Genomic DNA, 12,350 nt, shown 5'->3' with positions numbered 1-12,350 from the left:
TGCCCGGCCCCGTTTTAAAATACTGTATTATCTTCTCTCCCAAATGGGTTTCTACAGTGAATCCTCCATGATGGAAAAAATGCAACGAACCAGAGGTCTGACTCTGGGATCATTCTGGATAACGGGCTTGTAGTACATCTCACCCTCCTGCAGCTGGAAAGAAGGAAATGGAACGGAGGGTCCTGGTGACTTACAGAGTAGGTGACGCCGCTTGAAGACACAGGGGACACCTCGTTGGCAGAAGTAGTCACAGCCAGAGAAGCCAGGGCAGGGAAGAGACTTTCCATCTCAGGCTCCTCCGAGAGGTTGTCCTCGCTGTCTGCCTGGCCACGTTTCTCTGCCTCGCTGCTCCTCCAGCCCTCCATCACGACATCGTCCTTTTCAGGCAGGGCCACGTCCAGGCTGCCCGTGATGGACATGAACTCGTCCACGCTCTCGTTGGCCAGGAGGTCGCTCTCCAGGCTGTCCTGCACGGCCAGCTCCTCCCGGGGAGCCTCATCCTGGGATGTGGTGGCCTCGCTGCTCTGCCTGTCATCCACACTGCCATCCCTAGGTCGCAGCACCGGGGGAGTGTTCCGCTGGGCGTCCAAGACACTGTCTTCTGTGCTCAGACTGGGCTCCGAGTGCTCTGAGAGGCCCGAGGAGAAGTTATGGGAGGAAGGATGACCCGAGTCTGGGGAACAAGTGCCATTCACTAGGTTCCCATTGGGGATCTTGGGCTGTTTCTCCTCCAATCTGCCTTCAGCCTCCACCTGCTCCACCTCATCCACAGACTCAAACACCTAAGGACAAAGTGCACAAAAACAGATGGACCAGCATGTCCACTGCAGCACTACTTACAGCAGCAGCCTAAATGTCCAACAACAGATGGTCGGCTTAAATATGGATCAAGCATGCAGTGGAATACCATACAGTCAGTGAAAAGAGTGAGGCAAAGTAAGGTGTAATATATGCTCCCATTTGTGATGAATAAGAAAGTGGTCTAGGCTGGGCATGGTGGCTCACGCCTGCAATCCCAGCACTTTGGGAGGCCGAGGCAGGCAGACTGCTTGAACCTAGGAGTTTGACACCAGCCTGGAAAACATGATGAAACCCAGTCTCTGCAAAAAATACAAAAAATTAGCCTGGTATGGTGGTGCACACATGTGGTCTCAGCTACTTGGGGGGCTGAGGTGGGAGAATCACCCAAGCCCAGTGAGTCAAGGCTTCAGTGAGCTGTGATCATGCCACTGCACTCCAGCCTGGGTGATGGGAGTGAGGCCCTGTCTCAAACAACAATAAAAATGTATTCTATGCATAGAATAACCCAGAAAGAAACAAGTAATGCAGTTGAGTCTGTTTGGTTTTGTTTTTTGAGATGCAGTTTCTCTCGTCGCCCAGGCTGGAGTGCAGCAGCACAATCTCGACTCACTGCAACCTTCGCCTCCCCGGTTCAAGCGATTCTCCTGCCTCAGCCTCCCAAGTAGCTGGGATTACAGGTGCCCACCACCACACCTGGCTGATTTTTGTATTTTTAGTAGAGACGGGCTTTCACCATGTTGGCCAGGCTGGTCTCGAACTCCTGACCTCAGATGATCCGCCCACCTCGGCCTCCCAAAGTGTTGGCATTACAGGTGTGAGCCACTGTGCCCCACCTGCAGTTGACTCTGAGAAGGGGATACTGGGGAATCAAAATAAGGTGAGACAATAGCTTTTCGTCATATAGACTTTTACCATGTGCGCATAATTTTATTTTTATGTATGTATTTATTTATTTAAGATGAAGTCTTGCTCTGTTGCCCAGGCTGGAGTGAAGTGGCATGATCTTGGCTCACTGCAACCTCTGCCTCCTGGGTTCAAGTGATTCTCCTCCTCAGCCTCCCAGTAGCCGGGATTACAGGCAAGTGCCACCATGCCCAGCTAGTTTTTGTATTTTTAGTACAGTCAGGGTTTCACCATGTTGGCGAGGCTGGTCTCGAACTGCTAATCTCAGGTTATTCACCTGCCTCAGCCTCCCAAAGTGCTGGGATTACAGGTGTGAGCCACCACGCCCAGCCTCATGTATACACAATTTTTCTCATTCAAAAAATTAGTTAACACATGGAAAAGGCGAAAAACAAAACAAAACAAAACAAGAAACAAAAAAAACCCTATTACTCTTACACCATGTGGTTGACTATTATGAATCAATTTTTAAAGTTAGATATATATTAAATACTATGAAAAAAATCTCCAGAACACATTTTAGAGATTTTTTTGTGATTCTTTGTGTCCTTAGGTCATATCCAGGGTACGCAGTTAAAGATCATTTTCCAAAGTCACTTGAAATATTTCTTCCCTGTGTGTTTATGTCACCAACTTGATTTATGGTTAGCTTCACGTGTTTCTGTGTTTTCAAAAACTTCTTTTTGATTCAATTGATTTAAATTATGTAAAAAATTTACCTAGCTTCAGAGCCAAAACCAGAGGTTTTTTTTTCACTCCAAAATCAAAACTAGGAAACAAGGCATATTCAAGGCAATGTAACTTGTCTCTGGCTCCTCCTCTCTTGGTAACCATTCTGATTCGTTTCTGGTTTCTCCTTACACTGTTCTCCAAAATGGAGGCAAATATATACAGATATTAATATTGCCTCTTCTTACATAAAAGGTGACAACACACTGTGCATGTTTTAGCACTTGGCTTTGTGTGTGCATGTGTGTGAGACAGGACCTCAGTCTGTCGCGCAGGCTGGGGTGCAGTGGCGTGCTCACGGCTCACCGCAGCCTCAACCTCCTGGGCCCTGGTGATTCTCCCAGCTTAGTCTCCAGAGTAGCTGGGACTACAGGCACGCACCTCCATGCCCAACTAATGTTTTTTTTGTATTTTTTGTAGAGACAGGGTTTGCCATGTTGCCCAGACTGGTCTTGAGCTCCTGGGCTTAAGCTGTCTGCCTACCCTGGCCTCCCAAAGTGCTGGGATTACAAGTGTGAACTACTGTGCCAAGCCAGCATTTTTCTTTAAAAATGGAGTGAGATTGAGTCATCTCTTTTCACTGACTGAAATGGAAAGTTGTTGAACAACATATATGATGGCACTTAAGTACACATTTTTTAAAAAACTACCAAACATTGCTATAGATTATCTACATATTTCTGTGTATGTACAGGCATGCAGAAGGTTTTGAAAGGAACACAGCAAACTGATGATAGCGGTGTTATTTCAAAGGAGGGCAGCCAGAGATTAAGGATGATCAAAACAGACTTTGACTTTCTCTGCAATGTTTTAGTTTTTTGCAGGGGTGATAGATCCATATATTTCTTGCATTACTAAAACAAAACCAAAAAACAAAAAAACAATGTTTAATGCTAATATAAAAAGCTAAAACAAGTAAAGCAAAAGTGACCTACAGATGACGGACACCCAATCCCCATGACCCCAGGGGGAAGGGAGAGGCGTGGGTGGGAGGGGGCGGGGCCTCCACAAGGTCACCTGTGTGCTGCTGCTGGAGTCGCTGTGCAGGCGGATGTTCTGGTGGCCCGAACTGCAGCTCTGGGAGGACTGGGAGAAGAAAGAGTGGGAGGGAGGGAGGGTGAGGCTGCACCCTGGCCCAGAGCAGGAAGGACTGCTGGGTTGGGAGCCAGGAAGTCTTGTTTCATCTCTATTCCTAACTTGCACAAGTCCTCCCTCAGAGCATCAGTTTCCCAGCTGTAAAATGAAAAGGGGGACCACTCCCTGCTTCCTGGAGCCTCTTCAGAGACCACTTTGACCTCTGGGTTCCCACCTCTCACCTCTGCAACTAGAGCACCCTGCCTTTAACTGCTCTGTAATTGAGACTTCTGGCTAATATTTCAGTTCAACTCACAGAGTAACTGGTTCTATTAATGGTTCCACATTTTTTTAACCTGATCCCTGTATACATGCTTCTGCCCTATAAACTCATAGTCCTTGCCTATTCTAACACTAGACGTGGCTGTGTTGTTTGCTTTTGTCAATGGGATGTTAACAAACTTGACTCAGCAGAGGCTTAGAACACCCTTGTGCATTTCTGCTTTCTCTCTGTGGCATCTGCTTTCACCGTGAGAGCATGTCCAGGTTCACTTGCTGGGCAGTGAGGCACATGGAACACAGTTGAGTCACCCCAGACAAATAAGAGAGCCCAACCAAGATAAACAAATGTTTTAGTTGACCAGCTGCGGACAGCCAGTGCTGGAATAAGCCTCACCCAGCCCAGTTAAGAACAGAAGTTCCCAGCTGACCCACAGAGTTGCGAGCAAAAATAAACGCTGACTGTTGGAAGTCACTGATTTTTGGTGGTTGTTTGTTACATACGGTTATTATGGCAATTGATGACTGATACAATCACTGGTGAAGAGAATTAACTTTTTTTTTTGAGAGGGAGTTTCACACTTGTTGCCCAGGCTGGAGTGCAGTGACGCAATCTCGGCTCACTGCAACCTCCGCCTCCCGGGTTTAAGTGATTCTCCTGCCTCGGCCTCCCAAGTAGCAGGGATTACAGATGCTTGGCTAATTTTTTTGTATTTTTAGCAGAGATGGGGTTTCACCATGTTGCCCAAGGCTGGTCTCGAACTCCTGACCTCAGGTGATCCACCTGCTTTGGCCTCCCAAAGTACTGGGATTACAGGAGTGAGCCACCACCCCTAGCCAAGAATTAATTTTTTTCTGAGCTCCTACTTTGGGCTATTAAACTGGAGGTTCTGGGAGGACAGACCAGTCTGTCTGGGTCACTGGAACATTCCTGATATCCCAGGATATTCCTGATAGTACCTGCACATAGTAGATACTCAATAAGCATTTGTTGAATCAATGAAAGTCAGGCAGTGTGCCAGGCACTTTATATACATCATCTTGTTTGGACTCTACACAAACCTCCTCTACACCTGATTATTCCCATTTTACAGATGCAGAAAACTGAGGCCCAGAAGAAAAGTTACTGGTAGGGAACCCTAGAACTACTAAATGGTGGGACTAGAGTTTGAACTCAGGTTTGATTCCAAAGTCACCCCACACTCTTAAAGAAAAAGCCAGGGGTGAGACTATCACCAGGCCCCAGATACCCAGCCTTCACCACTCTTAGAACAGCCCAGTGAAGCAGACCCTGACCTTCCCCAGTCCCTACACTCCCTGAGGCTAGCCGCCCATTACCTCGTTGCTGATGGTTGAGTCCCTATGCAACATCCGGTGCAGGTGGCCGTCCAGGCTGGCCCCAGATGAGCATTTGGCCAGGGCGGCCGCATGGGACTCCCGCTCCCTCTGCCGCACGATCGCCTCGCAGCCCAGCCACTCGGCCATGGTCTGTGCATAGCAGGCATGAATCTGCTCGTCCACCTGCCAGGGCAGACGCAATGTCACCTGAGGTGTCAACAAAGGGGCCCATGGGGAGGGCCAGAGAAACCTGGAAGAAAGTGGCTCTCACTCATCCAACATTCATGCAGTTAACATCCAGCACGTATTAACTGAGCACCTACTATGCTACTCCTAGCACTGGTTAGGCTCTGAAGACACAGAGAGAGCAAGGCTACTTCTTTCTTTATTTCCCTCCTTCCTTTATTCATTCATGTATACATATATACATTTCAACTATTGAGTCCCTACTATGTGCTAGACAGTACACAGGCCCTGGGGATATAAAAGTGAGAAGACTGTTGCCTTTTTCCTCTTTTTTTCTTTTTCTCATTTTTGAGAGAGTATTGCTCTGTCACCAGGCTGGAGCGCAGTGGCGCGATCTCGACTCACTGCAGCCTCCCAGATTCAAGGGATTCTCCTGACTCAGCCTCCCACGTAGCTGGGACTACAGGCATGTGCCACCACGCCCAGCTAATTTTTGTATTTTTTTTTTTAGTAGAGACGGGGTTTCACCATGTTGGCCAGGATGGTCTTGACCTCTTGACCTCATGATCTGGCCCCCTCAGCCTCCCTAAGTGCTGGATTACAGGTGTAAGCCACCGCGCCCAGCCAAAAGTGAGAAGACTGTTTCATTCTTTACTACCTTCCCTCTCTCTTTCCTCATTCATTCATCCATTCATTCACTCATTCATTTAATTCAATAAGTACCTATTACATGCCAGGCACCACTAGCCATATGGAATACAAGATAAGCAAGATGCTGACCTTCCTCCACCCATCCTCTCAATCAACGCATGACCTGACGTCCTCCCATGTGCCCCACACGGGCTACAGGTGCTGAGGATACAATGCGAATAAAACCAACCCTCTTCCTTTCCTTACAGCAATGGCCTTACAGAAGGGCCACAGATTTCCAGCTTTTTCCTTGCGGGATTCAACCAAGAGGTGGGGAGCTTCCACTGTCCCTGAGTGACACAGCCCAGGTAACAGGCTCTGCATATGCCAGACTTCTGGGCACCATGGGGACAGATAGGCTGACCTAGGTAAGGAGAGGCAGGAGGGGAAAAGAGAGGGTGGGGAGCTCGACCCTCTCCTATGGTTACTCAGGACTTCGGGAGGGGGACTCAGGGTCCATCCTGCCCAAGGGCCTCGCCTGAGGTGCTCCCTCCTGCCCACCTCCCTCAGACTCCTCCAAGCCCTACCCACCTCCCAATTCCCACTGCCATCCTAGGCCAGGGTTACACCACTTTCACCTAATGCATGGCCCCAGCAGCCTCCATCCAGGTCTCTGTTGCAGCCGGGCCCCTCCGATTCATGTACCACTTAGCAGTCATGATCCTTGTTTCCTCTCCAGCCTCCCCTGTCACTGCTGCCTCCACCATCCTAGTCCTGGATGTCTCAGCAACTCACGCCCACCATGCCCTTCCTGCCCCTCTCTAAACCCACGCGGACACACACCACGTCACGCTGTTCTCCCCTCCAGACCTCTGCCTGTGCTGTCTTCTCTTCCCTTCTTCACCCTCTTGGCCTGAAAAGCAATTCCTTCTGATAATATAGGAACAACCAGCTTCTCCAGGAGTCTTCTCTGACTGCTTTCCCACCTGCCCGGCCTAGGTGCTTCCCATGTGCTCCTGCAGTCCTTGGGGTTGCCTCAATGCCACCAGGGACCGCCACAACCCCCACAAAACTGGGATGGACCTCACCTAATGCGCTTCTGCGTTCCCCAGCTCTGAGCACGGGGCTCTGCACATCAGAGTTATCAGTTACTCACTGCCCAGGAAGCCATCAGGCATGGGTGAAGTGTGGAGGGGCCTCACACAAGTACTGAGATGAACAGACATTTCACTGGCATGGGTCCTTATAACACAGAACTACAGAAACTTTCTGCTTTCAACTCTCCTTCAACTCTTCTGATTACTCCAGGGAGAAAGGGCCAGTCTGGGGCTCCTGTGCTTCCCACACTTCTCGATACTTTATAATCTCCCCTCCATCCTTTATTTATTTATTTTTTTTAGATAGGGTCTTACTTTGTCACCCAGGCTGAAGTGCAGTGGCGCAATCATAGTTCACTGCAGCCTCCAACTCTTGGGCTCAAGCAATCCTCCCATCTCAGCCTCCTGAGTAGCTAGGACTATAAGCACATGCTACCACGCCCAGCTAGCTTTTAAATTTTTTGTAGAGATGGGGGTCGCGCCATGTTGCTTCAGGCTGGTCTTGAACTCCTGGTCTCAAGCAATCCTCTTGCCTTGGCCTCCCAAACATAATCTCCCTTTTTAACAAAGAGAGGGCAGGCCTTAGGCAGGCTATAACATCTACTTAGAACAGAATTGCACCATTTAGTCTTACTCTATTTTTATAGTTTCCTTCTATTCACGGTCAGTTATACTGGCTTCCTGTTTATGGCAGGGATATAAAATATCTTTTAAAGTAAGCTGTATAAATCTTAAGTGAGTCCATTTAAAGACAAATGCTAAGTAAATAATAGTACAAGTGATACAAGAATATAGAGTGTAAAATACCACCAGATTTTAGGCTGGGTGCGGTTGGCTCACTCCTGTAATCCCAGTACTTTGGGAGTCCCAGGTGGGTGGATCACAAGGTCAGGAGTTCAAGACCAGCCTGGCCAACCTAGGGAAACCCCACCTCTACTAAAAATGCAAAAAAAACCTAGCCGGGCATGGTGGCAGGCACCTGTAGTACCAGCTACTTGGGAGGCTGAGGCAGGAGAATCGCTTGAATGAACCCAGGAGACGGAAGTTGCAGTGAGCTGAGGTTGCACCACTGCACTCCAGCCTGGGCAACAGAGCGAGCCTCCGTCTCAAAAAAAAAAAAAACAAAAAAACAAAAAAAACGCAAGCAGATGCAAAATCTGGTGAAATTCTAGTAAGGCCTGTAGTCTAGCTACTTGTATTGTGTCAGTGTTAACGCTCCGCTTTTGACAGTGTACTTTAGTTACATAAACTGTTACCACTGGGAAAAGCTGGGTGATGGGTACCAGGGACCTCTGTCACTATTTTTGCAGCTTCTTGTGAACTTATAATTATAGATGCTTCTCGACTTATGATGGAGTTATGTCCCAATAAATGCATTATAAGTTGAAAATATCTTAAGTCAAAAATCCATTTAAGGCTATAATTCCAGCATTTTCGGAGGCTGAGGCGGGCGGATAACGAGGTCAGCAGTTCGGGGCCAGCCTGGCCAACATGGTGAAACTCTGTCTCTACTAAAAATACAAAAAGTAGCTGGGCGTGGTGGTGGGCACCTGTAATCCCAGCTACTTGGGAGGCTGAGGCAGGACAATCACTTGAACCCGGGAGGCGGAGGTTGCAGTGAACCAAGATTGTGCCACTGCACTCCAGCCTGGGCGACAGAGCAAGACTCTGACAGACAGAGACTCTACCTCAAAAAAAAAAAAAAAAAAAAAAGAGAATATGAAAACATTTAAAATTACACGTGTTATAATAATCAAGACAGAGTGGTACTGGCAGAAGGACAGATTCACAGATCACCAGAACAGAAGGGATAACCCAGAAACAGACCTACAAGTATGTTCCCAACTGTTTTTTTGTCATTTTGTTTTTTTGAGACGGAGTCTTTCTCTATTACCCAGGCTGCAGTGCAGTGGCGTGCCTTCGGCTCACTGCACCCTCCACCTCCCAGGTTCAAGCAATTCTCCTGCCTCAGCCTCCTGAGTAGCTGGGACTACAGGCGCCTGCCACCCTGCCCAGCTGATTTTTTTTTTTTTTTTTTTTTTTGTATTTTTAGTAGAGACGGGGTTTCGCTATGTTGGTCAGGCTGGTCTTGAATTCCTGACCTCAGGTGATCCATCCGCCTCAGCCTCCCAAAGTGCTGGGATTACAGGCGTGAGCCACCACAGCCAGCCCCAGCTGTTTTTGAGCAGTGCAAGAGCAATTCAATGGAGGAAGGACATCTTTTCAACAAATGATGCTGGAGCAACTGAAGACTCAAAAGCGAAAAATGAACTTTGACCTAAATGACACACTGTATATATATATAAAAAAAAACCTCAAAAGATTTTATGTCAAATGTAAAATAGAAAATTTTTAGGATAAATCGTAGGAGAAGATCTTCAGGACCTAGGGCTAGGCAAAATTTTCTTAGACTTGACACCAAAAGCATAATTCACAAAAGGAAAATTGATAAACTGAGTTTCATTAAAATTTAAAGATCTGTTTTGCAGAAGACCCTGCTTACAAGATGAAAAGTTACAGACTGGGAGGAAATATTTGCCAATCACATATCTGAACAAAGGACTGTTATCAGAGTATATAAAGGACTCTCCAACTCCACAGGAAAAAAACCAAACAATCCAATTAGAAGGTAGGCAAAAGACGTCAGCAGACGTTTCACCAGAGAAGATACACAATGGCAAATAAACACATGAAAAGACCTTCAACTTCACTAGCCGTTGGGGAAGTGCAAATTAAAAACAATGAAATATCAATTATCCGTGTCAGGTGGCTGAAATAAAAAATAGTGACAAGACAAAACTCTGGTCAAGATGCAAGTGTGGATCATTCCTATTTTGCTGGTGGACACAGAAAACAGTATAGCCACTGCAGAGGTGTGAAAGTTTTTTTTCTCCCCTTAGAGACAGGGTCTCCTCATGTTGCCCAGGCTGCACTAGAACTCCTGAGCTCAAGCAAACCTCTTGCTGGGACTAAAGGCAAGTGCTACAGTGAAAGTTTGTCAGTTTCATATAAACATATAAAACTGAACATGCAACTACTATATGACCCAGCAATTACATTCTTACTCATTTATCCCAGAGAAATGACAATTTATGCTCATACAAAAACTGTACACGAATGTTCATTACAGCTTGATTTGTAATAGTCAAAAAACTAGAAACAACTCAGCTGCCTAGCAACAGGTAGTATTCCTATCATGGAATACTACTCAGCCATCAAAAGGAATTCACTCTTGATACTCTCAATGACTTGGATGAGGTTCTATGCTGAGTGAAAAAAAGTCAATCCCAAAACGTTACACACTGTATCATTCCATTTATATAATATTCTTGAAATGATAAAATTATAGAAATGAAGAATATATTATTAGTGGTTGCCAGGGATTGGGGCCAGGGTGTGGGTATGGGGGAGGTGAGTCTGGCTATAAAAGGACAACGTGGGGTTCCTTACAGCATCAAAAATGTTCTGCATGTGCGCTGTGGTGATGGACACAGATCTACACATGTGAGAAAACTGTAGGAAAACACACACACACACACACACACACAAATGAGTACAAGTAAAACTGGGAAAGTCTGATTAAGATGAGTATATTATACCATGTCAATACTCTGGTTCTGATATTTTACTACCTTACAGTTTTGCAAGATGTTACCATCAGAAAAAAATTGGGTAAAAGACGCACAATATTTCTCTGCATTAATTTCTCACAACTACGTGTGAATCTACACTTAGTCCAAAATTTAAAAACCTAAAAATTGCATATGTGGCTTGTGTTGTGCTTCCATTGGACAGCGCTGCCTTCAGGTTCCCATCTTTCCCGTATCTCCCTCCCCTTCCTTCGTCCAGCATGAAACCAGAGCTCCCCAGCCCCACAGTATCTGGCTCCTTTCGTTGCGAAAGACCCCAGTGCCTGGCAGGTAACCAACCTCTTTCCTTTCTGTTTCCGTCATCCCGAACTGGTAGTGGCCCAGGAGGAAGGGCCACACGGCCTTGCGGATCTCAGGCTGGATGCCCCCGTAGTAGATGAGGCGCAGCAACTCCCGCTCCTCGTAACTCTGTGGTGGGTGGGGAGGAGCAAAGAGTTTGGTCAACAGAAAACCAGGGGGTGGCTTTAGTAGAGATAGAGTTTCACCATCTTGGCCAGATTGGTCTTGAACTCCTGACTTCCAGTGATCTGCCTGCCTCAGCCTCCCAAAGTGCTGGGATTACAGGTGTGAGACACTGCACCCAGTCACCCTGAGCTATCTTTTTTGGGGACAGAGTCGCTCTGTCACGCAGGCTGGAGTGCAGTGGTGTGATCTTGGCTCACTGCAACCTCCGCCTCCCGGGTTCAAGTGATTCTCCTGCCTCAGCTTCCCGAGAAGCTGGGATTACCAGTATTTGCCACCACATCCAGCTAATTTTTGTACTTTTAGTAGAGATGGGGTTTCACCTTGTTGGCCAGGTTGGTCTCGAACTCCTGACCTCACATGATCCACCCTCCTTGGCCTCCCAAAGTGCTAGGATTACAGGTGTGAGCCACCACACCTGGCCACCCTGAGCTATCTTCTCACCAATATTCCTCAACTCCTGTGCACCTATCCTTCTAGAATACTAATTGGCAACGCCCTAACTGTATCATTATGATCTACTTCCATGATCTACCTGGGGGTATGATCTACTTCTATGATCTACTTCTGTGGTCCAGCAGTCCTGCTTCTTCGACCTAGCCCTCAGATATCCTGGCGTGAATAAGCAAAGTCATAGGTACTTGGATATTTGTCGTGGCATCGTATGAAACAGTCAAACCCAGGCAACTCTCCAGCTGCCCATCAATGGGTGAACATGTGTCCCTACACGGGTACGCAACACAGAGATGTAAAAGAGCGAGGGATACATCTATGGGAACCCACATAAAAAGGTGTTCAGCTGGGCGCGGTGGCTCATGCCTGTAATCCCAGCACTTTGGGAGACCGAGGCGGGCAGATCATGAGGTTAGGAGTTCCAGACCAGCCTGGCCAATATGGTGAAACCCCGTCTCTAAAAATACAAAAATTAGCTGGGCGTAGTGGTGCCCAACTACTTGGAAGGCTTAGGCAGAAGAATCGCTTGAACCTGGGAAGTGGAGCTTGCAGTGAGCCGAGATCGCGCCACTACACTCCAGCCTAGGCGACAGAGTGAGACTCGGTCTCAAAACAAAACAAAAAAAAAAGATGTTCAATGTGTATCGTTAAGTGGAAAAAAAAAATAAGTTCTAAAACATATGTAGAATTGTTCACTTTGGATTAATTTGCTTTAAATTCTTTTTTTTTTTTTTTTTTGAGATGGAGT

General features: G+C 47.0%; 1 protein-coding gene across 1 annotated transcript in view; it reads right to left on the bottom strand.

Annotated features, from left to right (window-relative positions):
• The window catches only part of SGSM1 (small G protein signaling modulator 1), a 93,176-nt gene that overhangs the window by 34,516 nt on the left and 46,310 nt on the right, over positions 1 to 12,350 (bottom strand). The window contains exons 15-18 of the mRNA XM_017865546.1: positions 10,967 to 11,095; positions 5,125 to 5,307; positions 3,451 to 3,519; positions 195 to 782 (exon numbers count right to left, since the gene is read on the bottom strand). Of these exons, the coding sequence (XP_017721035.1) occupies positions 195 to 782; positions 3,451 to 3,519; positions 5,125 to 5,307; positions 10,967 to 11,095 (969 nt within the window). The remainder of the gene's footprint in view (positions 1 to 194; positions 783 to 3,450; positions 3,520 to 5,124; positions 5,308 to 10,966; positions 11,096 to 12,350) is intronic.

This window comes from Rhinopithecus bieti, unplaced genomic scaffold (assembly GCF_001698545.2).
Source record: "Rhinopithecus bieti isolate Rb0 unplaced genomic scaffold, ASM169854v2 scaffold_82929, whole genome shotgun sequence".
Taxonomy (NCBI): Eukaryota; Metazoa; Chordata; class Mammalia; order Primates; family Cercopithecidae; genus Rhinopithecus; species Rhinopithecus bieti.
The sequence above is the reverse complement of the archived record's forward strand: the minus strand, read 5'-3'. Positions and strand labels throughout refer to the sequence as shown.